This window comes from Rhinatrema bivittatum, chromosome 2, assembly GCF_901001135.1.
Source record: "Rhinatrema bivittatum chromosome 2, aRhiBiv1.1, whole genome shotgun sequence".
Taxonomy (NCBI): Eukaryota; Metazoa; Chordata; class Amphibia; order Gymnophiona; family Rhinatrematidae; genus Rhinatrema; species Rhinatrema bivittatum.
In genome coordinates, this window is record NC_042616.1 from 226,687,538 (window position 1) to 226,713,181 (window position 25,644).

The following is a 25,644-nucleotide window of genomic DNA, read 5'->3' on the forward strand; positions in this document are numbered from 1 at the left end:
TACCAAGCAAAGGTCAGGACGGGGCAGCAGCAGACGAGCAGAGACGAGGAGCCAAGCTGAAGTCAGAACCAGGAGATCAAGCCGAGGGAACAAAGCAATAACCAGGAACAAGGAAGGGCTTGGGGTCAGGAACAACAGGAACACTGGATCAGGAATGACAGGAATACTGGATCAGGAACAGCAACTACACACTCCAAAAGAGAAGGACCTGTTGCCAAGGCAAGGAACTGAGGACTGAGCCAGGGTTTGAGTGCCCCTCAGTCCTGATGTCATCTTCAGGGGCCGGGCCATTGTTTCCCGCCGTGGCCCCTTTAAGAGTTGGGCTGACTCGGGCGCGCCTAGGGAAGCGCACGCGAAAGGAAGGTCAGTGGTGTCCAGAGCCGCATGGAGGCCACGCCGTCAGCCAGCTCAGGACCGGAGCATGCCGTGCCGAACACCGGGGGGCCTGCCGAGGATAGGGGCAGGTAGGGGGGGACCGGCCACGGGTTGCCATGGCCGGGTTCCCAACAATATTTGTGTATCTATTATTTTATAAACCTCAAAATACGTGCACAAGTAGCAGTTTGTGAGTAAATTTATGCACGTAACAAGGGGCAGGCCAGAGGTGTTCTGGGTCAGAGCCAGAAAATTGAAAATTGCTTTTTTATAAGCAACAGGGCTTCAGGCGGAAGAAATTTTGATCGGTGGCAAAAAAAAAGCTCCTCTCAGAACTCCGCTGAGGCATCCACCTCACCCTGCCTGCCACTGCCTCAGCTCAGGCCAGCGGCAGCTGAAGAAGAATGGAGAGACTGGAGCCACCACTGGAGCTCAACCCGGTGGCAGCTGAAGAACAGAGAGAGGCCCCATGTGAGACAGGCAGCTGGCTTGTGCATGAGTGTGAGTGCTTGTATGAGGCAGCTTGTATGTGTGTGCTCATGTGTGAGGCAGCTTGCTTGTGTATGCGTGGTTAGGTGAGAAGCAGCTTCTGTGTGTGTGAGTTTGAGAGGCAGCTTGTATGTATGTGTGCGTATGTGAGGCAGTGTGTGTGTATGTGAGGTTATGAGGGGGTGAAAGAGCATGAGTGAGGGTGCTTGAGGGGTGTGAGAGAGCACGTATGAGGGTGTTTGGTGGTGGTGTGTGAGAGAGGTACGTATGAGGGTGTTTTTGGTGGTGGTGTGTGAGAGAGTACGTATGAGGGTGTTTGGGGGTGGTTGTGATGAGAGCATGTTGTGAGGGTGCTTTTGTGTGGGTGCCAGAGAGAGGGAGCCTATTGGGGAGGGGGGGGGCAGAAGGGGGTGGGGGAGAGCCATCTCATCCTTCACCTCAGGCAGCAGATTGCCTTGAGCTGCCCCTGATAAGCAAGTTATGCATTTAAATTTGGCAGCTAACATATATTGGAGTAAGTGATCTTAAACATCTTAAAGGGTTGGGTGTTTGGGTAAATGGGGGCGTTCAGCCTGAATGGCCAGGAGGGTCTCGATGACCTGCAGATGGACTGGGAGAACTGGTAGACTAATTGATAAAACTAGTCATATAAGTAGCACATTTTGGACTTAAGATTTACCTGGATACTTAGCTGGATAAATCAGAACTTATCCGGATAAGTGCAGTAATTTATTTGCACATTTTTTTACATGTGCATGCATGTTCCTGGAGTAGATTTGCGTGCACCCATATAAATGTGTATATAGGCACATGCATATGCATGTTTTAAAGTTATCCTCTAAAAGGTGAATTTTAAGAGTTGTGCATGTAAAAATGAGCACAAGCGCATGCAAATAGCCCATATTCGCATAAGCACTATTTTCTAAAGTTCAAACATACATGTGCAAGTAATTGTGTACAAATTTGCTTGTATAAAAAAAGGGGCAGACTAGGGCAGGCCAAGAGTGTTCTGGGGCAAGAGCACGTAAAGTATTATTTTAAAACCTGAGAACACGATGCACGTACAACTGTTACCTGAGCATATTTACACCTGCTAATTAGCAGGTATAAGTCAGAATATAATTCTTTATAGGCAAATACTGACTGGGTGAGGAGTCTGGATAAACTGGGAGGGTAGTGCAGGCTGAAGAATCAGGGGAGTCTTGATGTCCTCGAGATAGTCTTGTCAAACTGGTGAACTAATTGTTATGTTTTAACTTGGTTTGTGGGCCCTTGGGTCGTGGAGAGAGCTTACTCCACCCACAGGGTGGGGACTCTCCACGACAGGCGGAGTTGCAGTAGTGATGGACACAGGAGTGAGAGAATATTATTATACAGCAAAGAGAAACCCGAGGAGCGGGTTGTAAACTCAGTCCTGGAATTAGAAGACTTGGGATGGATTCTCCGGTAGTGGTCCACAGAGCGGGGTAATCCGGGTAATCCTTGCTTCTTGTTACCAGTGCCTGTAGCTCACTGACTCTGCGAGCCGATGTTAAACAACCAGAATGATCATTTTCCAAGTGAGATGTCAGAGCTCGCAGGAGTGTAGGGGCTCAAACAGAGGTCGCATAAGCCGTGCTAGCACAACATTGAGGTCCCATGCCGCAATTGGGGGACGCAGTGGAGGCTTCAGCTGTAGTAAGCCTCTCATAAAGCGTTAGGAAGGTTAAGGGATTGTAGAATTAACCTTTCAACATCCATGCCATCAGAGACAGAGACTGGAGCTTTGGATGACGCAACAGTCCATTGTTCTGCATTATTAGAGTTGGATCTGTACCCAGGCGAATTGGTTGCTGGACTGAGAGGTCGCATAGAATGGGAAACCAAACTTGTCGAGGTCAGTATGAAACTAAGAGGATCATTGTGCCCTGGTCTTGTTGTAACTTCACGAGAGTCTTGGCGATGAGTGGAATAGGAGGGTATGCTTATAGAAGACACGTGCTCCACGAGTGGGTGAAGGCAACCATTGGTGGTTCCTTGCGACTGAGATGTAGAGAGAAGAAGCGGTCTACTTTGCAGTTGTGAAATGATGAAAGAAGTCGATGTGCGGGCGGACCCCACTTGTGGAAAATTTTGTTTGCTACAGTGGGATCTAGGGCCCATTCGTGGGGATGAGATCACATTGTGTATGCCTGCCAGGTAAGTTGCTCTCAGCAGCAGGGAATGTGAGAGAGCCCAGGCTCAGATCTGCGCTGCCTCTTGGCATAGCAGGTAAGAGCCTGTGCCCCCCTGCTTGTTGAGATACCACATTGCTACCTGGTTGTCTGTTTGGGATCAGGATTACTTTGTTGGAAAGGCAATCCTGAAATGCGAATAGGGCATACCTTTTCGCCCAGAGCTCCAGAAAGTTTATCTGGTGGTGCGCCTCCGCCATTGTCCAGGTTTCCTGAGTTTGTAGTTCGTTGACATAGGCTCCCCAACCCAGGTTGGAGGCATCTTTGGTCAATATAATCTGAGGATCTGGAGGTTGAAAGGGGAGTCCGATCTGGAGATTGGATTCTTGTAGCCACCAAGCTAGTGAGTGGTGATGCTGGCTGGTTACACAGACAATCTGTGACAGATCTTGGTTTGATTGGGGACCACTGGGACTTTAAAGTCCATTGTGTTATTCGCATGGCTAGTCGAGCTATTGGGGTAACATGTACTCTAGATGCCATATGACCAAGCAGGTTAGTAGTTGATGAGCTGAAGTTAACTGACGAGTCTGTACTGTTTTGGCCAATGTTGAAAGTGTGCGTGCTCAGAACCCCTTGGGAGGAACACTCTGGCTTGAATGGTGTTTAGATCTGCACCGATGAACGATAGAGTGCTGTGACAGAGTCAGATGAGATTTTGGGTATTTATGAGAAATCCCAGCAATAGTAGCAGTTGTATGGTAAGACGGAGGGATTGAAGAACTCCTTCCCTAGATGGACTCCTGAGTAGCCAGTCGTCTAATTATGGGTAGACATGGATTACTGTGTTGTCTTAAGTAAGCCGCCAACGACTGCCAGACATTTCGTGAATACTCGGGGTTGCTGATGCTAGGCTGAATGGCAGCACTCTGTATTGGAAGTGCCTGTGACCTACTACGAATCTGAGGTTATTTTTGATGAGGAGGGAATATTGCTAAGTGTGCATAAGCCTCCTGAAGATCTAGAGAGCAGAGCCAATCTCCCTTTTGCAGGAGGGGGAGAATTGAGCCCAAGGTAACCATTCTGAATTTCTCCTTGCGAAGATGTTTTGTTTAGGGCACAGAGGTCTAAGATGGGACGTATGCCTCCGGATGATTGTGGAATCAGAAAATATCGAGAGTAGAACCCTTTTCCTCACTGCATTTGAGGAACCGGTTCAATGGCTTTGGACTGCAGGATGATAGAGAGCTCTGTCTCGAGGAATGTAGTGTGGTTGGTTAGACTCCACGCCGGAAGTGGCGGAGAGTCCGAGAGTATCGTAAGGAAATTCAGATGGTAATCATGGGCAGCTTTTGAAAGGACTCATTGGTCGGGGGTGATTGAGTGCCAATTAGTGGTAAAGTCGCACAGGCGGCCTCCCACGGGAAAGGTGGCTGGGAGGGGGGATTGACCGCTGCTCTCAAGATGGGAGTCAAAAACCCGCTGCAGGACCAGTTTGGGGGCTGGTTGAGTCTTGGGGGGGGTCTGTGCTGACGAGGTTGGCCTCTGTGAGATGGTCTAGATGGTCTAGCACAGGACGGTGGAGGGTAGTACCTACATGTTTGTAGGTCAGCCTTCTGGTGTCTGGTCGGAAACCTTTTAGATGTGCACGAGAAATCTGAGGGGACAGTGGACAATTGGCGCAAGGTTTCATGGTGGTCTTTAGGTTGCGCCACTGCCTCTTGAATTTTGTCCCCAAATAAATTGTCCCCTGTGCAGGGAAGGTCTGCTAACCTGTCCTGAATTTCCTGGCATACGTCTGAAGCTTTGAGCCAAGCCCAGCGCCTGCCACTAATGCCGGCCACTGAAACCCTGGAAGCAGTGTCTAAGACCTCATATGCTGCCCTGACTTCATGTTTCCTGCTTCAAAATCCCTTTTGGAGTATGGTGGATAATCCTTCCTGGAATTCTTCAGGGCAGGGTTTCTGAGAAATCCTGGACTTGCTTCCAGAGATTTCTGCTATATTGTGTCATATATAGCTGGTAGGCTGCTATACGGGCCATCAACATGGATCCTTGGAAAACTCTTCGGCCTAAAGCATTCCAGAGACTTCTGTTCTTTGCCAGGTAGGGCAGAGAGTGAGGCCGAGATCTCTTTTGCCTCCTTCTGGGCGGATTCCACCACTACGGATATTGGTGGGGTAATTGAGACTTTTGAACCCTGGGGGCTTCCTGAAACTAGGTATGTGGCATCAGTCTTCCTGTTGACTGGGGGCACAGTCCCAGGGTGCTCCCAGATTCGGTTGTAAGAGATCAAGGAGAACTTCGTAGGACCGGAATTGCCATTACCTCTTTAGGGGCATCCACGAATTGAAGCACCTCCAGCATGTTATGTCTGGCATCCTCCTCCGTCTGTAATTTGAAAGGATGGTTTTCAAGAAATCTCCTTAATGAAACTAGCAAAGGAGAGGTCCTCCGGAGGGGAGCGGCGCCTCTCTTCTGGGGGTGAAGGCTCTGACAAAAGATCCTCAGAATCTTGTGAGTCAGAGGAATCGTCCCCCCAGGGGTTATATGGAGGGTCTCCTTCCCCCAGTGGCCCTTCAGATGGAGGCAGAAGTCCAAGTCCAGATGGATATGAGGATGGCACCGATGGAAAATGACGAGGCATCAATGGTGGCACCGAGGGTCAGTAGTGGCACTGATGACATCGGTGTTTTCGACGGACGTCGAGGGACAGCTAAGCCTGACGGTCCAGAAATTGGCTCCGCATTGGTAGTTCCCGGAGAGGTGAGGAGCCACAGTCCGCATCTTTGTCATCCGAAGACACCGGAATTGGGATCGATGCCGAGGAGGAATCGATGGCTGGAGAGGCTTCAATGGGCCCGAAGGGATGGGCACCGATGGAAGTGCACCGATCAGAGTGTCCAAGTGTCGAGGAGCAGAGCCAAAATAACAGGCACCGGATTGGGCATCGACATGGGGACTGGTGCCAGTGGTAACTGGAAGGCTTTAAGTACTGCCTCTTGGACCATCCGGTCCAATTCAGGGTTGGAGGCTGGCTAGGCGTTGCTGGAGGGTCCACAGTTTGTAGGTGGTGAACGCCTCGGGGTTCCGGGTCCAGAGGAGGATGGCAGCTTGGCCAAAGTCGATGCGCTGCCTTGTCAGTGCCAGCATTGGATGAAGTTTCCCATCGGTGCCGGGTAGCGGTGCTTCTCGCGATGTTCAGCCCGGTCTTTTCTCCGGCGCCAAGGACGAGGACGCTGAAGACTTCGAATGGGACGAAGCCGGTGATGGACGGTCACTAGTGTCTCAATGCTTTTGAGACGTTGATGGAGACGTGGTCGAAGACGGAGTAATCTTCCAACTCAGTGCGGCTTTACCTTGAGTCGATGGAGACAAGCGCTTAGAGGCAAACAAGTGTTCCATCTTCTCCAGGCGTGCATGGCGGCCTTTAGGGTCATTTGAGCACAACTAGTGCAATGATGCACATTGTGGGAAGGCCCGAGGCATAAAACGCATACATCATGAGGGTCCGTTATGGACATAGTCCTTGGACACTCAGGGCAATTCCGAAACCCGGTCGCCATTGAAAAATGGGGTGGCGTGCTGTCGGTGGCCATCAGGCACTGGTAAGAACACCGCCGGGAACCGACTGCAAAAAGCGTGGTAAACTTACCGGAACGTTAGCAGAGGTTGGTAGTTGATAGGGGGAACTCGGGACGGGGAAAAATTCTGAAGAATTTTCAAAAACATTCCATGAGGAAAGATTTTGTCAGAAATTCTCACAGAGCTCTTAAGAACCAAGAAGCAACAGCTACGCGGAAAAAAAGAGACTGAAAGGGGTCCCCTGGTGGATGCAGGGTTAGTGGCATGCTGGGCATGCTCAGTGTGCCAGTCAAAGTTGTTCCGTGATAGGGCTCCATCCGATGATGTCACCCATATGTGAGGACTACCATCCTGCTTGTCCTGGGAGAACAGCGCTAATGCCCGACTTACTCTCGCATCCCGCAGGAAACACCAGTCAGATGTAATGAAATCCCTTTTTCGGGAAACAGAGAATGTTGGACACTCCTTGCAAGGGTGGACAACCCGGTATCCAAGGGGTAACCCATAAGGGTCACCTCTGGAAAACCCAGTTTTATCTCCCCTTTCCAATGGACAAGAAAGCAAGGTAATTAGGACCTCCCGATCCCAAAAAACCTTCCTCTTCTGCAGGGGAGAGTAGGTTACTGTTACTGATCGCTGACGTTCATGAGCAACCAAATTGGCTGGTATGCACCCAGTCAAATAGGGAAGACCACCACAATAATCCACGGACCAGTAAGAATGGTCCAACAACCACTCCTGCCATCCCCCTAATTGCCTACAGTCCCTGGCCTTGCAAGGAGATGCACCGATTCAAACGAATTGAGGCTTCAATCTGGTAAAGGACATGCAAGGATGAAGCCCCAGAGGCTTCCCCTTAAGGGGATTCAACCTAATCTGACATGGGAGGAGTCAAAAGACAAACCTTCTTCTCTGGGAAGGAAAAGACTCCTGACCACTACCCTCCTGGTATCTACGCCCTAGTGGTTTAACTAAGAATGCAGTCTTAGGTCAGTTTTGAGGGAGCAGTGCACCACCTGTTGTGGTTGCCACAAAGGAAGCACACACATACATCTACACTAGAGGGCAACTGGAGGAATAATGCCCTCCACTTTTAAAAGCGCAATGACCAATACTCATACAGTGGTACCCCATCTTGTGAATAGTGGTGTGCATACACACCCCTTTGCCACACCACATCGAGGTCCATGGCACTCAATGGTGTTCAGAACAGTGCCGTTCCTCCAGCTCATTGCTATCTACGATGCATGACAGCACCTACCAGTGCCTATGGCAAGGAAGGGCTCCCACCAATGCCTATGGCACAGAAGGACTCTCGCCCCCAGCCAGGCCAATTGACAGTGTGCATGGCGTTCGATTGCCCTTATGGCGTTGAGGGTGGTCCCACACATTGATGACATCAAGGGCACCCTGGTTCTTCAATGGTGTCAAGGGTGACTATGGCACTCTATGGCAGTCCTGGTCCCCAATGCGGTCTTGACATTGACATATCAGACCATCGGTGTGCTGACACGGTTGTTGTATGTATATTGTACATGGGCAACTTTAACCGGGCATGGCACCAAAGGTGCAGCAGCAGTGCTGCTTGCCCAGGCTCTTGCTCACTCTCACTCACAAGGAGACTGCACTGCCAGCACTGGCAAGCAGGAGGGGAAGCTATGTCATCTAGGGCTCCTGCCCATGGAGACTAGTTCCCTAGAACGTGGGGAGGTTGAGCTCTTCCTCCCACAGTAACAGTGTAATCCTCGATCCCTTCACTGTTCTCGCCTCCATTGATGTCCATTGATCGATGAAATGACATGGAACTCCTGCCCGGGTAGAACTAAGATGAGTCCCTAGGCTCAGTGGCCTACACAGATCACTCTATCAGTTTTGTCAGCACCAGATGAAGGCACAAAAACAGACAGAGCAAGGAGAGGACACAGGAACTAAACTACAGATTCAGTATTTATTAAGGAATAAAATTAGACTCTGCTAGGCTGCACTGTGTCTAAAGCCCACCATGCGGCTGGAAGAAATTTGATAAGAGTTAATAAAATGAAAACCAAAAACTTCCGAAAGGAAAAGAAAAAGAAAAGCAGCTGCAGCTCCAGACAAAAATACAACAAAAACTGTGAGGAGAGATCAAAGCTGATGCTCCATGGAAAGAAACAGACTGAGAGACTATGCCTAGGGGGCAGGGTAATTAACTACAACTGCATATGTTCAATAGGGCATATTTGAAGGTTCTAGAATCTTTGAGATCAAAGTTCTAGGGCGGGCTCCATCCAATGAAGTGACCCATGTGTGAGGATTGCCATCCTGCTTGTCCTCAGAGAAAAATATATATAATTAATACAAATAATTTTAATCTTGATTTCAACAGTATATAATAAATATTTGACAATACATAATATTATTGAAAGCAGTGTTTCTGTGAAATATTATTCTGCACCTGGATAATTTGGCTTGCTTCATATACCAATCTGAGCAATGAATGCTTTTCCATTTATTCTAAAGGGTACTTTTAAAAATAACATTATTCAACTACTATCATATTCTGTTTAAAACAAAGCCTCCATTTTTTTCAGCCAACAGAATGGAATATAAATTGTACTTTATCAGTGGATTCTTTGAGAGAAATTCTTATTGCCCCTCTCTACCTCACTGCAATGTCTTTTTCAGTGACATCGAAAATAACAGAGCCTACGATTTTATCGACTAATCTTTAAATGTAAACATTTCAGAATATTTTTTTGCAGGATCCAGGTTAGATTATTTACAAAATTAATTCTATAAAGGAGTACTATAAAACTTTCATATTCTCCACTTCTATTACCACAAATACTAAGAAACTGTAATGCAACAATGAGACCTTGGATTAGCCAATTCAGATGAAATACAGATTTCCGTTTTGAAACGACATTTTTTTTGTATTTCATTTTATATATTTACCGTAATTCTATTTACCTCCCCTTTTTTCATAAACCCCCTGTCTCAGATGTTAATGATAATTTTATTTTGTTATACCGAATTTCTATAAAATTAAAAACGATTGACATATGTACCCTCACTAGCCAGGAAGTACTGCCTCTCTGAATTAGTAGCTGTACCTTCCCCCTCCTTTCTCAGTACTTGTTGCGATGCTCTTACCTCCCTTAGCTAGCTGGCCTGACTCCCGATGCTGCTCGAAGGTAGGAGCCGCACCGGGGTACTCCTTCACAGCTGGAGCCGTACCCGAACATCCCCACGTGGCAGGAGGCCGCCGACATTTCCACTGCCATCCTGTGGTAGAGATCGCCAACGTTTCCTTCTGCCTGCCCGGCAGCAGGGAGCCGCCGAGGTGCAGTCCCTGCGGCTAGGAGGCCGCTGGTAGCACTCCTACGCGGTCCGGAGACCCTTGTGCCCCCACGTGGGGAAGGGCCTTCATCCTGGGTCTCTCCTGCGGTAGGAAGCCGCCTCCAGCATCGGGGCCTGCTCCACGGCCCTTCTCCTGCACCTTCAGCGGCAGCATGGCCGCTCTCTATGGTCCTGCCCCTTCTTCCTAAGGGGCGAGGCTGAGTCTCTCTCCCTCTCTTAAAGGCCCAGCAAGGGAGTGGTGCTTCTGATGACATCACTGTGGTACCTCCTCTTTAGCCCCATAAAAAGTGCCTGGCTTCATTCTCTTGTTGCCTTTGCACGGAGCAAGTCCTCCTTAGGACTCCTCGTATCCCAGCTTCTCTTAGGCAATCTGGTCTTCATAGGATCCCATGTCTTCGTCCTGGTTTCACGTCTCGTTTTGTCTCATGTCTTCGTCCTGATCTTTAAGTCCTGATGTTTCCAAGTCTTGATGTCTCCAGGTCTCTGAGGCTTCGCTTGTTCCGTTCCTGCGTGGTCCGGGAATAGCCTGGCTGGGTTGTGTAGGCGCGCAGTGGTTCGAGTGGTCCGTGACCATCCCGGCTGGGGTGTGTAGGGTGCTCGGTGGAACAAGTCCATCCGTCGTAGCCGAGGATTCTCCATATCTTCCAGCTGATCATCATTATACTCCTGGTTCCGGACATTACCTCCTTGTGGTCCATTTTCAGTCCAACTTCGGGATACCTTCGGATGTGTCGTCCATGCCGGGTCGGAGGTTCCTTCCTCCATCGACTGACCTGTCAGCTGTGTCGATCACGCTAGGTTCCCGAGGCTCAGTCCAGGACGTGGCTGCCAGGAGTCGTGGCCGGTTTCCTTCATTCATCTATCCCGACGTCCTTTGTCTCAGATTTCCAGATGTCTGACTTCCTTTTCTTCAGTACTCATCACCATCTTGAACTCTAACGTATTTGAGTTGATGTCAGAGCTCAGTGCCTGCTTCGCCTTCAACGTGGTCCACAACCTGCCTTAACTGGCTGTGCAGGGTATGTGGCGTGGCAGCACTCCTTCCGAATCCTTCTTCCTGAATCCACATCTGAGTCTTCGCCTGAATCCATGTCTGAGTCTTCTTCTGAGTCCATGTGTTCCTTCGTCAGCCTCTGTCCGTCCTGTCGCATCTGCCGTTCCCTATGGCAGGTCCAAAAGGGCTGTCGAGTGGCCGGAGGGCTACTCCAGAGAGCAGGATTGAGTTGCTGGGTCTCTCTGATGTGTCAGGTCCGGCAAAGGCCAGGGCCGTTCATCTCCAGCCTGTCCGCCCGTGCTTGGGCACTCTTCGCCTGCCTCGTTGCTTCCCGGAGCCCTCTGCGGGCGCATCATGGCCCAAGGGTACACCTCCTCAGAATCGGGAGAGCCCCCTAGCGCTCCCTCCTATGGTTCCAGAACAGTACTGAGTGCATTACTTCTACAATTTATATTATCCCAATCAACCACAGTGGACAGAAGACTCAAACCCAAGTCTCCTACATCACAGCACAATATGCTGCAGCCTGAGCAATGGGGCTGACCCCATGAAAATAGGTTATATCATTTAAAAATGAAGATCTTCATGTGCAAAATACATGTACAGTTTTTACCTCATTAAATTAAAAAACAAAAGAAATAGACCAGCACTGAGATGGTACTTACAGATACTTTTCTGCCCATTGTTTTGCTCTGAGATCGAGAACGGGAAATAGTGCTAAAAAAGGAATCTTTCTTTGAGGCAGACAGTGGTGGAGACCCCATGTGTTCATGTCCTGCAAGGAGACTCTCAATGCTTGGTGAAGAGCTGATGTTTTTTGAGCTTTGACCTAAAATTAAAAGATAGACCAGAAAAAATGAAATGGAATTGAGTGTTGTTTCTGCAAAATATTCTGAGATTAAAAACACTAAGAAGGGTATTTTCAAAAGGTTTTATGTATGTAAATTGGCTTTTGAAAACTGCTATGATATATGCTACTTTTACACACCTAAATCCTTTTGAAAATTAATTCCTTATTGATTAGAAAAGTATGACCTTGCAAAATTATCAGAACAATTTCTATTTCAAGCAATTTTTAGATCTTTCGAATGCTTTCTCAAACAAATACACAAGAATGGGTTTTTAATCAAAAAGGCTTTCATAAAAAACTGAAATGAATAGCCTTTATTTACATTACAATAACAAATAAGAAGGGTCATTTTATAATAGCCTGTGTGTACAGAGCGCACACAGACTTCAGCCTTAATTTTCAAAGTGGACTTAGGTCCGCTTTGAAAATTAGCGGGAACGCACATACCTTAGTGCAGCATAGGCTTGCACATATACACTTACTACAAAGCAGCTGCAAATGTCTATGCAGAAATTTACTTGTATACTTTCAAGAAATGTACATGTACTTTTGAGAATCGAAAGTGCATGCATGAATGATTTGCCTGCTCCCAGGATCACTTCTTTACAGTACATGTAAAAGTACACACAAAATTGCTTCTATGCATACTTTTACACATACATCCCTGGGACAATTTAAAAAAAAAAAAATGCTTACGAAAATAAAAACCCAAAAATGTTAACATGGAAATGATAAACTGTAAAGGAAATCCCATTTATATTAATTCTTCTTTTCGCTAACAGGAGTGAATCTATATAAATAGTCCATAATATAGAGGAAGTGAGCTATCACTATATAGGAAAAAGAATTTTAGAAGAAAAAAAAGAAAGGAATCGAGTAGGAAGGAGCTGCTTAAAATATATAGAAAATTCCATCAGGCTAAAGGTATAAGGATGGATGTTAAGGAGAGATCCTCAACTGAACCTATCCTCGCAGTCAAACGGCAGTAAGCTGAGGAAGGTCATAAAAACCGTATTTTAAACCTTTATATTTGAAAACACATTTACAAGTATACTTTCAAGAGAAAATGGCACCAAGGTGTAAAACCTAAATATGCAAGAAAAAGCGCAGTTGCTTACCTGTAACAGGTGTTCTCCTAGGACAGCATGATATTAGTCCTCACATGTGAGAGACATCATTCGATGGAGTCCGGCACGGAAAATGTTTGTCAAAGTTTCTAGAAGCTTTGACCAGCACACTGAACATGCCCAGCATGCCACTATCCACATGTCCACACGAGGTCCCCCTTCAGTCACGTAACAAAAAAAATATGAGTGAAAAAATAAAACAACAAACCGGAAGGAGAAGCCAACTTCGAGGGGAGGCAAGCAGGATTCCTGAGGACTAACATCCTGCTGTCCTAGGAAAACACCACTTACAGGAAAGCAACTGTGCTTCCTCCTAGGACAAGCAGGATGGTAGTCCTCACATGTGGATGAGTACCAAGCTCCAGACTGTTCTCGTCTACGGGAGAGACCAACAGCAACCAAACTGTGGTGCTGTTGGTTGACAGAGGATGTCTGGTTCTCACAAGAGGCATGAACAGGAGGATTGGGTTCATGTCTGGAACAGGTTGCGCTGGACGGATTGACCAAAGGCAGAGTCCTGACACCCTTCCTTGTCCAGGCAGTAATGAGCTGAAAACCTATGAAGAAAACTCGAGGTTGTGGCCCGACAGATTTTGACAACGGGAACTGCATGCAAATGAGCCACTGATGTCGTTATAGCCTGCACAGAGTGAGCCTTTACTCTGCCAGCTAGCTGAAGGCCTGCCTATGCATAGCAAAAGGCAATGCAGTTCGCCAACAGTTAGACAAGGCCTGTTTACCCATTGCTGTTCCCAGCCTGTTGGTGTCAAAAGACACAAAGAGCTGTATGGACTGCCTGTGGCCAGCTATGTGATCTAAATAGAACACCAAGGCCCGCTTGCAGTCTAGGGTGTGGAGACCCTTTTCCCCGGGATGGGAGTGAGGTCTCGAAAAAAGGTGGATAAAACGACTGACTGATTGAGGTAAAAATCAGTCACCACCTTGGGCAGAAACTTAGGATGCCTACACAAGACCAAATGATCATGGAAGAACCTTGTGTATGGTGGGTACATAAGCAGGGCCTGAAGCTCACTGACTCTACGAGCTGAAGTAATCACCATCAGGAAGATCACTTTCCAGGTGAGGAACTTCAGATCGCAGGATTGTAGTGGCTCAAAAGGAGAAAGCATGAGCCGTGCCAGGGCAATGTTGAGGTCCCAGGATGCCACAGGAGGCTAGAGAGGGGGCTTCAACTAGAGGATGCCCCACATGAAGTGGCCCACTAATGGTTGCATCAAAACAGATGTGCCGGCAATACCCCAATGGTATGCACTGACGGTGCTAAGGTGAACCCTAATCGAACTGGTCTGAAGTCCAGACTCGAGGTGCCACATATAGTCCAACAGCTGGGGAAGGAGGCAGGAGAAAGGATCTAAGCCATGCCCCTCACACCAGATAGAAATTCTTTTCCACTTTAAGCTGTAGAACTTCCTGGTGGAAGGCTTCTGAGATGCCACCAGTACCGGGGAGACAGAGGCTGAATGACTATGTGCTCAACATCCAAGCCATCAGAGCTAATGCCCGGAGGGTGGGATGGCGCAGAATGTCCCGATTCTGCGAGATGAGGTCAGGAGCCTTCTGCTCCACAGCCAGATGGGAGCCCTCACTGACAGGTCACGCAGTAGCAGGAACCAGACCTGTCGGAGCCAGAAGGGCACCACCAGAATCATGGTCCTTCTGTCCTGGTGAATCTTCAGCAGCTACTTCAGGAGGAGCAGTAGAGGTGGGTACACATAGAGCAGACCCCTCCCCCAGTGGAGGGAGATGTAATTGCAAGCTGGGTGTTCATCCCCTGACCAAAGGGAGCAAAACCTGCTCACCTTGAAGTTGTGTGGGGAGGTGAAAAGGTCCATATCCGGCATATCCTAGTGAAAAGGTCCATATCCGGCATACCCTAGCAGCAAAACAGCTCGGCCGCTACCTCCGGTTTGAGAAGGGGATTCAGCGTAACCAGGGAGACCATCTTGAATTTTTCTCTTGTGAGAAATTTGTTCAGCGCCTTGAGGTCGAGGATGGGGCACAAGCCGCCAGTCCTTTTCAGAATGAGGAAGTACTTCGAATAGAACCCTTGGCCCTGTTGGGGGCGAGAGACCGGCTTTACAGCGCCCACTGCAAGAAGAGCGGAGAGTTCCTTTTGAAGTACAACCTGCTGGGCAGACAAATCCCACAATGGACATGGGGGAAAGGTCTCCGGGTGGTGACTGAAATTGAGTCGGTACCCCTGATGAATGATGGCGAGGACCCATCACTGTAACATCCTCCCAGTGATGGGCGAAGCTTAAGAGCCTGCCTCCTACTAGGGAATCCGGCGTCAGGGGTATACCTTGCTGACTTTCGCTCCCTCGCCACCAGTCAAAATCCTGGAGCTGGGGCTTGCTGAGGCATCGGCTGAGGGCTGGGCGCTCACTGTTGGTGAGGGTGACCCCTAAAGAGTGCGCATGCCAAACGAGTCCGGGAGGCAGTAGGATATTTCCTCTGCTTGTAGAAAGGCTTCCAGGACCCCGTCCTAGAGGATTTCCTGGCTGAGGACGGAGCATCACAGGCTCTAGTGGACAGCTGTTGAAGGGTATCATGATGGTCCTTCAACTGTGCCACCAAATCCTAGACCATATCCCCAAAAAGATTTTCACCAGTGCAGGGGAGGTCGGTCAGCCATTCCTGCACCTCTGGGCAAAGGTCAGACGCCCTGCACCAGGCCATTCTCTGGGCCCCGCTGCCCACTATGACCACATGGATCACCGTCTCAATGACAACACAAGTGGAATGCACCTCATGCTTTCCAGTTTCCAGACTCAGCAGAACAATGGCAGAGAGAGCTTCTTGCTGCTGCTGAGGCAGGCCCTCTGCAAAGTCCTGAACACGCTTCCAGAGGTAACAGTTATACTGGGTCATGTATAGCTGGTAGGCGGCAAAACCGGCCACCAGCATAGCGCCCTGAAAGACCTTCCTGCCCAGAGCATCAAGGTCCCTATGCTCTCTCCCCGGGGAGGGGGGGGGGGGGCAGAGGCATGGTTATGGAAGCATCAGGCCTTCTTTAGGGTAGACTCCATGACCACTGACTGGTGGGGGAGGTGCCGCTTTTCAAACCCCATGGCTTGTTGCACCAGATAGGTGGCATCAGCCTTTCTGTTGACAGGGAAGATGGTAATAGGGTGCTCCCACATCCAGAGGAGGAGGTCCTTTAAGATATCGTGGAATTACCACGATCTCCTTAGGAGTGTTGATGTACTGGAGTAACTCCAGCATTTTGTGTTGCGCATCCTCCTCCGAAAATAGCTGAAAGGGAATGTCTTCAGCCATGGCTCTCAGAAACTCCACAAATGACAAGTCCTCTGGGGGCGACCGGTGCCGTTCCTCCAGTGGGGAGGGCTCCGAAAGGGGGTCATCCGAATAATCAGAGGACGATTCCGTGGAGTCATCACCCCAAGGGTGGTAAGGCCTTTCCTTCTCACTGAGCCCGTGTGATGTGGGTGCGGCCCATGAGGAACATCAGTCCTGAGCTCCAAGGGTTTCTGAGGCCACGTGGACACCACAGGAATCGGCGGTTCCCCAGGCATCGAGTGGACCAGAGGCCATGGGAGTCCCAAAGGACCCGGCATGGGCTCGGGGAACCATGGTCTAGGAAACACAGTGCCAGTCATATCTTCCTCCTCGGAGGACCCGAGAAGTGGGATTGCTCCCATGGGGGGCATTGGTGGCTGTTGGGGAATGGAGTGGCCCTCGGGCTCCAGCTACTTCAGTAGAGTGCCTAAAAGGACATCCAGAAGCTCCACAGCAGAGGTGCTAAAATTGATGGCGGAGGCTTGGGCACCGGTATGGGGGCCGGTGGTGCCGGCAACTCGATGTTCTGGAGAGCTTTAAGCATTACGGATTGCACCCAGCTGTCCAGCTCCTCCTGAAAGTCCGGTGTGGACAGGACTGAGGGAGGGGAACGGGGCATTACTGGGTCTGAGGTAGCATGGATCCCGGCACCAATATTGGTGGGGAATGCCCAGGACTCCCGGATGGGCCTTCGATGGCCGGTGTTGCTTCAGTGGCGGCCTGGCAGCCACCAGTGCCACGCTTGGACCGGTGCTGTGCATTGATGGCGACTGGTGGCAATGCTTGCGGGATGTCCATGGTGCGTGGCCCTGGTGCTGAGGAGGTGGAGGATCCCAATGTCCGGGAGAGCAGTGAAATCACCAAAGCTCTGTTTCCATTCCCACGATCTTTCAAAGTGCTAGCGAGGGGAATGCAAAGGGAAGAGTATCCAGAGGCTCCCTGTGACCTCTTGGTGTCAAGGGTTCCGACACAGGAGTGGAGGAAGCGGACTTGGAGGAACCAAAATGTTTCTCCATTTTATCTAGGCACATCCGATGCCCTTTGGGGGTCATCTGGTCACACAGATGACACTCATGGATGTTGTGCGAAGCCGCCAGGCATAGGACGTAGACCTCGTGTGGATCCGTGATAGACATGGTCAGCCGTCACAGGGGGCACCGTCGAAAACCGGTCGACATCATCAAAAACAGCTGGCAGGTGGTCAATGAAGGTGAGTAGTCAGGAATCGACTGCAAGGTTGGAAAAAAGCAAGAAAATTACCTACACGTCAAGGAGGCACCGACTGCGAAGGGGTACCCAATGAGGAAGACCGGAAAAAACCCAATACTTAGCGAGGAAAATAAGATAAAGGGGAGCTCCACATATCGCGAGGCAATTGCACCGCGGAAAAGAAGAGACTGAAGGGGGACCTCATGTGGACGTGCAGATAGCAGCATGCTGGGCATGCTCAGTGTGCTGGTCAAAGCTTCTAGAAACTTTGACAAAGGTTTTCCATGCCGGGCTCCATCGGATGATGTCACCCATATGTGAGGACTACCATCTTGCTTGTCCTGGGAGAAAATTCTTTCCCCTGGACAGCTCTGGCTACATCAGAAAAACCACAACCTTTAGAATTAAGGAATACAGTATCTTCATAGCGAAAGAATAATTTCAAGACCCGGTCCTTGTCTGGTTATAATGCAAACTTTACAATAAATGTTGAAAATTCAGTAGCTTCATTTTCCTCCTTCTCTTATATTTTTGAAACATCAAAAAATCAAAAGATAATAAGCTTTGGAGAAAAGACCATAATTTTCTGGAATCTTTAAAATTTCAACAAATAATGCTTTAACAATGCTAAAGAAGGTGAAGTAGACAGCTTGGGAAAGTTAAAAAAAAAAGTTATGTCTGACTTCAAGCATATTTTCTAAGCATTCCAACTTATGATTCAATAGATTGTTCTTAATCAAATACTGCTCTTCTCATGAATTTTCCAACATTACTCTCAATAGTCTCCATATTTTCGATTCCAGTTCTCTAAGTTTAACAAGAATCTCCTGAATATGTCAAAAAAGTACTTGTATCTGGCCAAAGCTTGCTCCATTCTCTGAAATGCCTCCCAGATATCCTTCAGAGTTACCACATGTGGTCTTTACCACAATCGGCTCCACAACCTTCTTCTCAAGGGACTTCTCCTGTAAAATCTCTCCTCAGCATTTCACCTTCCTTAATAATCTCTCTCTTTGTTCCATCCAGCACTGCATAGCTCAAGTCTACAGGTGCTCCAGCAGCTTCACCCCCTGCAGCTTCTTGGCAATTTACATCATCAGTTAGCACTGTCACTTGGGCCCTGCTGAAGCTCCTCTCAAATGCCACAACAGGAGGCAATTCTAGCATCTCTGGGCTAAGCAATATTTCATGATATGGAGCCTCTGCCACGCCTCTTCCTTTCAAGTCACATGGCGACCTCATGGATGAAGCTCCAGAGGGATCTGGAAGCCCCTGCTCTAAAATCATGAGCATCCATTAGACCAGCAGGTATTGACACTAACGAAACCTCAGGGTAGGTCCGGAGTTTTCCTTTGCAGCTCCTGTATGCCACAAAGTGTGTGCATGTGCTGATATTCTGAGTATGTGCTATGTTAAAGTACAGATTTTCCTTATAAGGGAAGTCTGTGAAGGTGCAGTGAAATAATGTGAAAAGGTTCTTGTGTAAAGGGTTCATCTGTTGGTCAGAGGGCATGGTTAAGGAGAAGGTTAAAAAAACCCTGACTATACTTATGGGTAGATTTTAAAAGGGTCACACATGCGCCCATAAAAATACATGCTATTTTATAGTGAGAGCAAGAACGAGAAAGAGTGAGAGAGACTCTTTATAAGGCTCAGTTTGATACTCTATATATGGACCATTGTAAGGGAGCATTTTGATTTGGTGTGAGTTTTTGGGAGGTGGGTTGAGGTTGGGGGGGGGGGGGGGGGTTGTGTTACAGACAAATTCAGAGGTATCCATTGTAAAATTGACATCATTAAAGAATTTTTTACCTTATAAGTAATAAAAATTCTAACAAGGGAGTTGATTTGTACACTGCTGTGTCTGACAGCTGAATTGTCCAAATCAACTCCTCTTCATCGCTTATAAGGACAAAAATCTCTTACTGGTGTCAATTTTACAATGTATACCTCTGAATGTGTCTGTAACACTCCCCCTAACTCCAACCCACATCCCAAAAACTCACCCCAAATAAAAGTGCCCCATTACAATGGTCCATATATAGAGTATCAGACTGAGCCATATAAAGAGGTTCTCTCTCTTTCTCTCCCCACGATGTTCACCAGACACCTGTGCCTAACGAGGAGCTGTAGCATAGTGACACGCGCCAGCTGAGGAAAATTAGAAGTTATGCGCATCAGTGCTGGCCCCGCCTCTGGACTACCCATGCCATGCCCCCTTTCTACCTACTTTTTCTGGGTGCGTATACCTTGTTGTATGTGCACCCTTCCCCGGCTATTTAAAATTTTCATGGCTTCCGCGCAGCCCACTAATGCACGCGCATATGTGGCCGTTTTTGCACATGCAAGGCTTTTAAAATCTACCTCTTAGTCTGGGGATTCGCCAAAGGAACAGACAAGCAGAAAGATGTAGCTGTTACTCCGCCTCAGGGGTTACGGGGCGAAGCAGGAGCTCAAGCAAAGGCTTTCCCAGTGTTTAAGACATTTGAGTGGAATGAGGTTCTGTGAAATTGCATTTAGAGAATGAAGAAAAAGAATACTTTAACTGTGGTAGGAAATTGCTTGGTCAAATATAAATTATAACATATGGGTGATCTACAGGTATTATTCTTTCATGAATAAATATACAATATATACCTGTATCTATTGTCATCAACATTGTATTTACTTTAATTACATACTCATAATACCATTAAAAATTGTAAGAGTGAGTGAATAGAGAGAACTGTAGGTGGGCTTTATAGTGATGACGTATAATGGGCGTGATTGGGTGATGCATAATGGGATTGACTGGCGGGAGATTTAAAAAGACTGAGGAAGCGCTGAAATGCGCAGCCACAGCGTTTTGGTGATATAAGATAGTCGCGTCGGCTTGGATATTTGTCTTAAGATGAATACAAGTTGGTGTATTTAAAAACTGAATTCAAAAGAGTGGAAAAACTAGGTAAATATGTGTTTTATATGGTTACATCTCTTTTGAATGGTTTTTTAAGGTTTGGTGTGATTCCTGAGTTCAAATTGTTGGAATTGTGGAGAACGTTAGGTGAGCTGTGGAGTAGTCAAATAAAAGTAGTATTGGCATGGAACCCCATGTAGATGCTATAAGGTTAGTATATTAAGTTAAATCATAAGACAAACAGCGAGATATGAAGATTTATAATGAATGGGGATTGTAATATATATGTTGTTCCATTAACTAGGATGGTGACACATTATTGAAGTTGATGAAATTGTATTCGTGGAGAATGTGTATTGGTTGAGAACCGCGTTGGCCAATAGCTTGAACGGTGACAATAGGAGGTATTTAAAAGGGAAAGAGGTGAGTGGGTTTTTAAAAATCTTTTTGAAATATATCTTAAAATAAAATAGCTTTTGAATATATCGGTGGTAACTGGGTGAAGTAGTTTATTGTTTATTGTAAAGCACTGTTGCACATGTTCTTTCTAGTTGGCACAGCTGCAATGTTTCTGTTAATTGTGAACCGATGTGAGGTTACTAAACAAATGTCGGTATATAAAAACTGCAAATAAATAAATAAATAAAATAAATTTAAAATATAATTTATTTAAAACGCTTTTAAATGTTCTTTCAATGTTTCCTATTGAATATGAATAATTATTATTTTTTATATTTTGCATAGACATTAGACTAAGAAAAAGTTCCATATATACAACAAGAACAATAAGGTTAACGATTGAATGGATGTTCCCTGAAATGGCAATGAAGAAATAATAGTTTAGTAGTGATCCCCTGAGGAAACCATCAGGTGAAACGAGAGTCTCTCATCGGGAGTTTTGTGAGGAAATATCAAGAGAAAAGGGAGCTGTGTGAGGAAATATCAAGAGAAAAGTTTGGGAGTTTTGTGAGGAAACATCAAGAGACAAGGAAGCTGTGTGAGGAAATATTAAGAGAAAATTGTGGGTGCTTCTGAGCAATAAATATTATTAGAATAAATTTTGTGGGAATTGTGTGAAGAAATATTAAGATATAACCCAGTAACATTTGGGAGGTGTAAATGGTAGGGAATTATTTGGGAATTGTTGTATAAGGGAATTAGCCATATGTATGTAATAATGATGGAAAATGTATGTATTTTAATGTAATGAATGTGGTATGTGTGGATAATGTTATACAATTTTTAACGGTATTATGAGTATGTAATTAAAGTAAATAAAATTTTGATGACAATAGATACAGGTATATATTGTATATTTATTCAGGAAATTGCTTGGACCAGGAGGCAAACAGTGCCATCAGGAACCTGCTCTGAGGCTCGCTTGATTCCTATCTGCACTATCAGAGGGATTTCTTCCATGAGCTGATCAAGATATTGTAAGCAAAGAAATCAGTGTGTGTGAGACTGTAATAAGGCCAGGATAGGCTGAAGAAAAAATGAGTTCTCTGAGCCTAAATAAGGAGATATTGATGCAATAAGTATTGGATAATTTCTAGAAGTTTGCATTCTACTATTTTTTCTAATCTTGTTGATTGAAGATCTTGCTATAATAAACTATCTTTATAGTCTGGAACACCACCTCTATAGTGGACAATGGACATATTTGGAGCTGAAAGTGTGTGTGTGTGTGTCCTTGGCTCGATTTGGCCCTGCAGGTTATCTTGCTCCCAGCTCACGGCTTAGGAGAGATTGTGTTTTTCCTCACCTTGGGATAGTTTACCCCATTTCCCCAGGGCTGAGAAGGTGGCCCCAATGGACCAGGGAGTAAACCTTTATGCTTGACCTTTAACACAGTGGAATGCTTAGACTTGCTAAAAGAGCTCATTGCTCAACATCTGTCATCTTGACACAGCTCACACCCCCTACCCAGAGGACAAATTTCAAAGGACATGAGTAAACTGTGATTTATACACATAAATTGGCTGTCTGAAAATTGCCTTTCCTCAAAATGCCTAAAATTACATAAAGTGTTCCACAACATGCGTACTTTTAGCAGCATTTATAGAACATGTTCTCAGGTAACTTGGTTAAACCTATCTCACATATCCTTTTTAGGACTTTGCCAGCTTTAATGCGCATACTGTATGCAAGCAGATTTTAAAAAATGCTCACGTGAGAGACATTTCCAGTTTTCCCAATTAGTCCACAAGTTGACTAGTCAATATCGATCTTCCATACTCCTCTGGTTCTTCATCTTGCATGTATCCCCAGGACCCCTCTTCTCTCTGTCCTGTAAGCCCTAAAATGCGAAATCTACAGACTTGCTCCTCATCAGGAGTAGCAGTAAAGTTATGCGGCTAGCAAGCTGACACGCCATAGCCTCTGGTTTTAAAATACGGAGTTAAGTGTGGCGCCCCCCCCCCCCCTTTACTTTTGCTGTACACACAGGTATATAAATGTGTAAATCGTGGCTATTAAAACCTGTGTTGCTTGTGTGTGGCCCACATATGGATTTTTGTATATGTGGGCATTTTTGCAAGAGCTACACTCTTAAAATCCACCTTTTAGACTGCATTTGCTACGCTATTTTCCATGAAAAACTACCTGTACAAAAAGCAGGAGTAAATGGCCATGGGTACTTTGCACCTACTGAAATTTGGATAGTAAAGGTATGCACAGATTTTCTCTTTGATAATTTGTACAAACTCTGTGAATAAAAAGTACCTGCAAACTTTATCTGAATGCAGACAATTGCACAATGGTCCCCAGTAGGCTGATTGATCTTTCTTTTTTTTTTTTCCCAACAAATCTAGATGCCCTCTAACAAATTCCTCTACCAGCAGTAGTTTCTGATGGTGGGAGTAGATTGGTAGAAGTGGATGAAACACAGGATTCCATGCTTAGTTGAGTCATCTATCAGTTTTGTCATTTCCTGATAGATCCTACTTGCAATAGTTGTACCACTATCTTTTACTATCTCAATTTAAAATTCTAAAATTCTTTAGCAGTGGTTCCCAAACCTGTCCTGGAGAACCCCCACCCAGTCGGGTTTTCAGGATATCCACAGTGAATATGCATGAGATAAACTTTTCATGCTATGGAGGCAATGTATGCAAATTTATCGTAACTGGCTGGGGGTCCTCGAGGTCAGGTTTGGGAATCTATGATCTTTTTGAAGGAGTTAATAAACATGTGGATAAAGGTGAACTGATAGATATGGTATATTTGGATTTTCAGAAGCCATTTAACAAAGTCCATCATGAGAGGCTTCTAAGAAAACTAAAAAGTCATGGGATAGGAGGAGATGTCCTTCTGTAGATTAAAAGACAGGAAGCAGAGAGTAGATGTAAATGGTTTGTTTCACAGTGGAAAAAGGTAATCAGTAGAGTGACTCAGGGATCTGTACTTGGACTGGCGCTTTTTAATATATATATATATATATATATATATATATATATATATATAAATAATCTGGAAAAGGGTATGACGAGTGAGCTGATCAAATTTGCAGATGACACTAGGGCCTAGATTCATCAAAATGCGATAATTTTCACACAAATAATGCCTGCGATAAGGAAAATGGGTGTGGCTATGATAATTTAAGTGTTACCGTACAGTGTACTATATTAGCGCTTTCTAAAGGTACTTTATCACATCGTATGTTAAAGTTATCACAGCCTGCGATATTTGTACTTTGCCAGTAGCAAAGTGCCCAGACAGGCATTTTTCACATTTGGGTGTGAGAGAGAGAGAGAGAGAGACTCTTTATAAGGTTCTCATAGTAGTCAAATCTTTATACCCCTATAGGAGGGCCAGCTAGTAACTCATGGTAAGGTTTTGGTGGTGGTCTAGGGTTTTGGGGCCAGTTTTACATGTACAGTGAGACGAACAAACAGAACAGTACACATCAGTGAAGATTTGACATGATTTGGAGTGAGGAAAGTCACACATAAATGAGATTTCTACAATGTTCTCTCACCTTAGCTTAATAGCACCCTGGTAGAGTCCATCAAGCTAGGACGAGAGAATATTGTAGAAATCTCACCTTTGTGTGACCTTCGTCACTCCAAATAACATCAAATCTTCACTGAGGTGTACTGTGCTGTTTGTACATCTCACTCTGCATGTAAAACTGGCCCCAAAACCCTTCACCACCACCAAAATCTCATCTCGAGTTACTAGCTGGCTCTCCTAGAGCAGTATAAATATTTGACTACTATGTGTGCCACCCCAGAGGCTCTCTCTCTCTCTACTCCACTCCACCCCTCCCCCTCTCTCCCATGCTAAAAAATGCCCAAAACGGAATTTGCAATATTTATCGCAAATTCTGTTATGGCTGTTTTGGGCTTATCGCGCAGCTTAACGCCTGGAAAAAAAAAGGTGGAGTTATTTCCGGCGTTAAAAGCGTCTGATAGTGTGCTTTATGCTATCACATGGTGTGATAATGCCCCTCATTTTCAATAATCCCGCCCAAACCCCTCCCCAATCCCACACCTTGGAAAGAATTTAGCAAATTTGTATTTGCACTGCGATAAATATCGCATGCGTTATGACGTTATCGCGGGCGTTAACGCTATAACGCACTTTGATGAATGATCCTGGTAGTTCATATAACAAATGATACCTATGCTGTCACTGTATTAAATTTTATGCTCTGAATTTATCATCCAGGCAGATCACTGCGATAGGCATCCCGTGGGTTGCTGGAAGTTCCTTCTTTTAGATTGGCTCGACTAGAAGAAACACGTGATAATGCTTTATCAATATTCAGGCCAATCCTGTGGAATTCTCCACCTGAGTCCCTTTGCCTGATTACCTGTCCCAAGCAATTTAAGAGGAGCCTTAAAACCTATCTGATTAAGTTGGCTTTTGAGCACCCACAAATTGGCAGATTTTTCAGCTTAAATTTTATCTCAGGAACCCAGCCTCATCTCATCTACAAATTCCACAGGGTTTTACTTTATTCCTGTCCATTCTTTATTGTTCTATATTGTATAATTTTATGTATATATAGATTGTAACCTACCACATATGTCTGAAATGTTGAGACTATAAATTGTTAAAAATAAATATAGTAGCAATAAAATGAATGCTAACCTTTAAAAAGGTGATAGGGCAGCTTTTAAACTAGAACAAAGGGGAAAGCCGACAGTCGCTCAGCAGCGCATGGTTCGGAGAGAAGTATCTTCAAAGGATACTAATGATGCATTAGAATTAGGGCATCCCGACAGTGAGGTTCCAATAATTAGAAAAATAGTCCAAGTGCCTGTAACTAAAAACTCACCTGAGCTAAAAAATTCTAACTT

At 46.1% G+C, this 25,644-nt stretch overlaps 1 protein-coding gene across 11 annotated transcripts in view; it reads right to left on the minus strand.

The window, feature by feature from the left end:
- The window catches only part of TBC1D5 (TBC1 domain family member 5), a 1,653,915-nt gene that overhangs the window by 96,152 nt on the left and 1,532,119 nt on the right, over positions 1–25,644 (minus strand). For all 11 annotated transcript variants that reach the window (XM_029589267.1, XM_029589269.1, XM_029589266.1 and 8 more), the window contains one exon: positions 11,601–11,764. In XM_029589267.1, the coding sequence (XP_029445127.1) occupies positions 11,601–11,764 (164 nt within the window). The remainder of the gene's footprint in view (positions 1–11,600; positions 11,765–25,644) is intronic.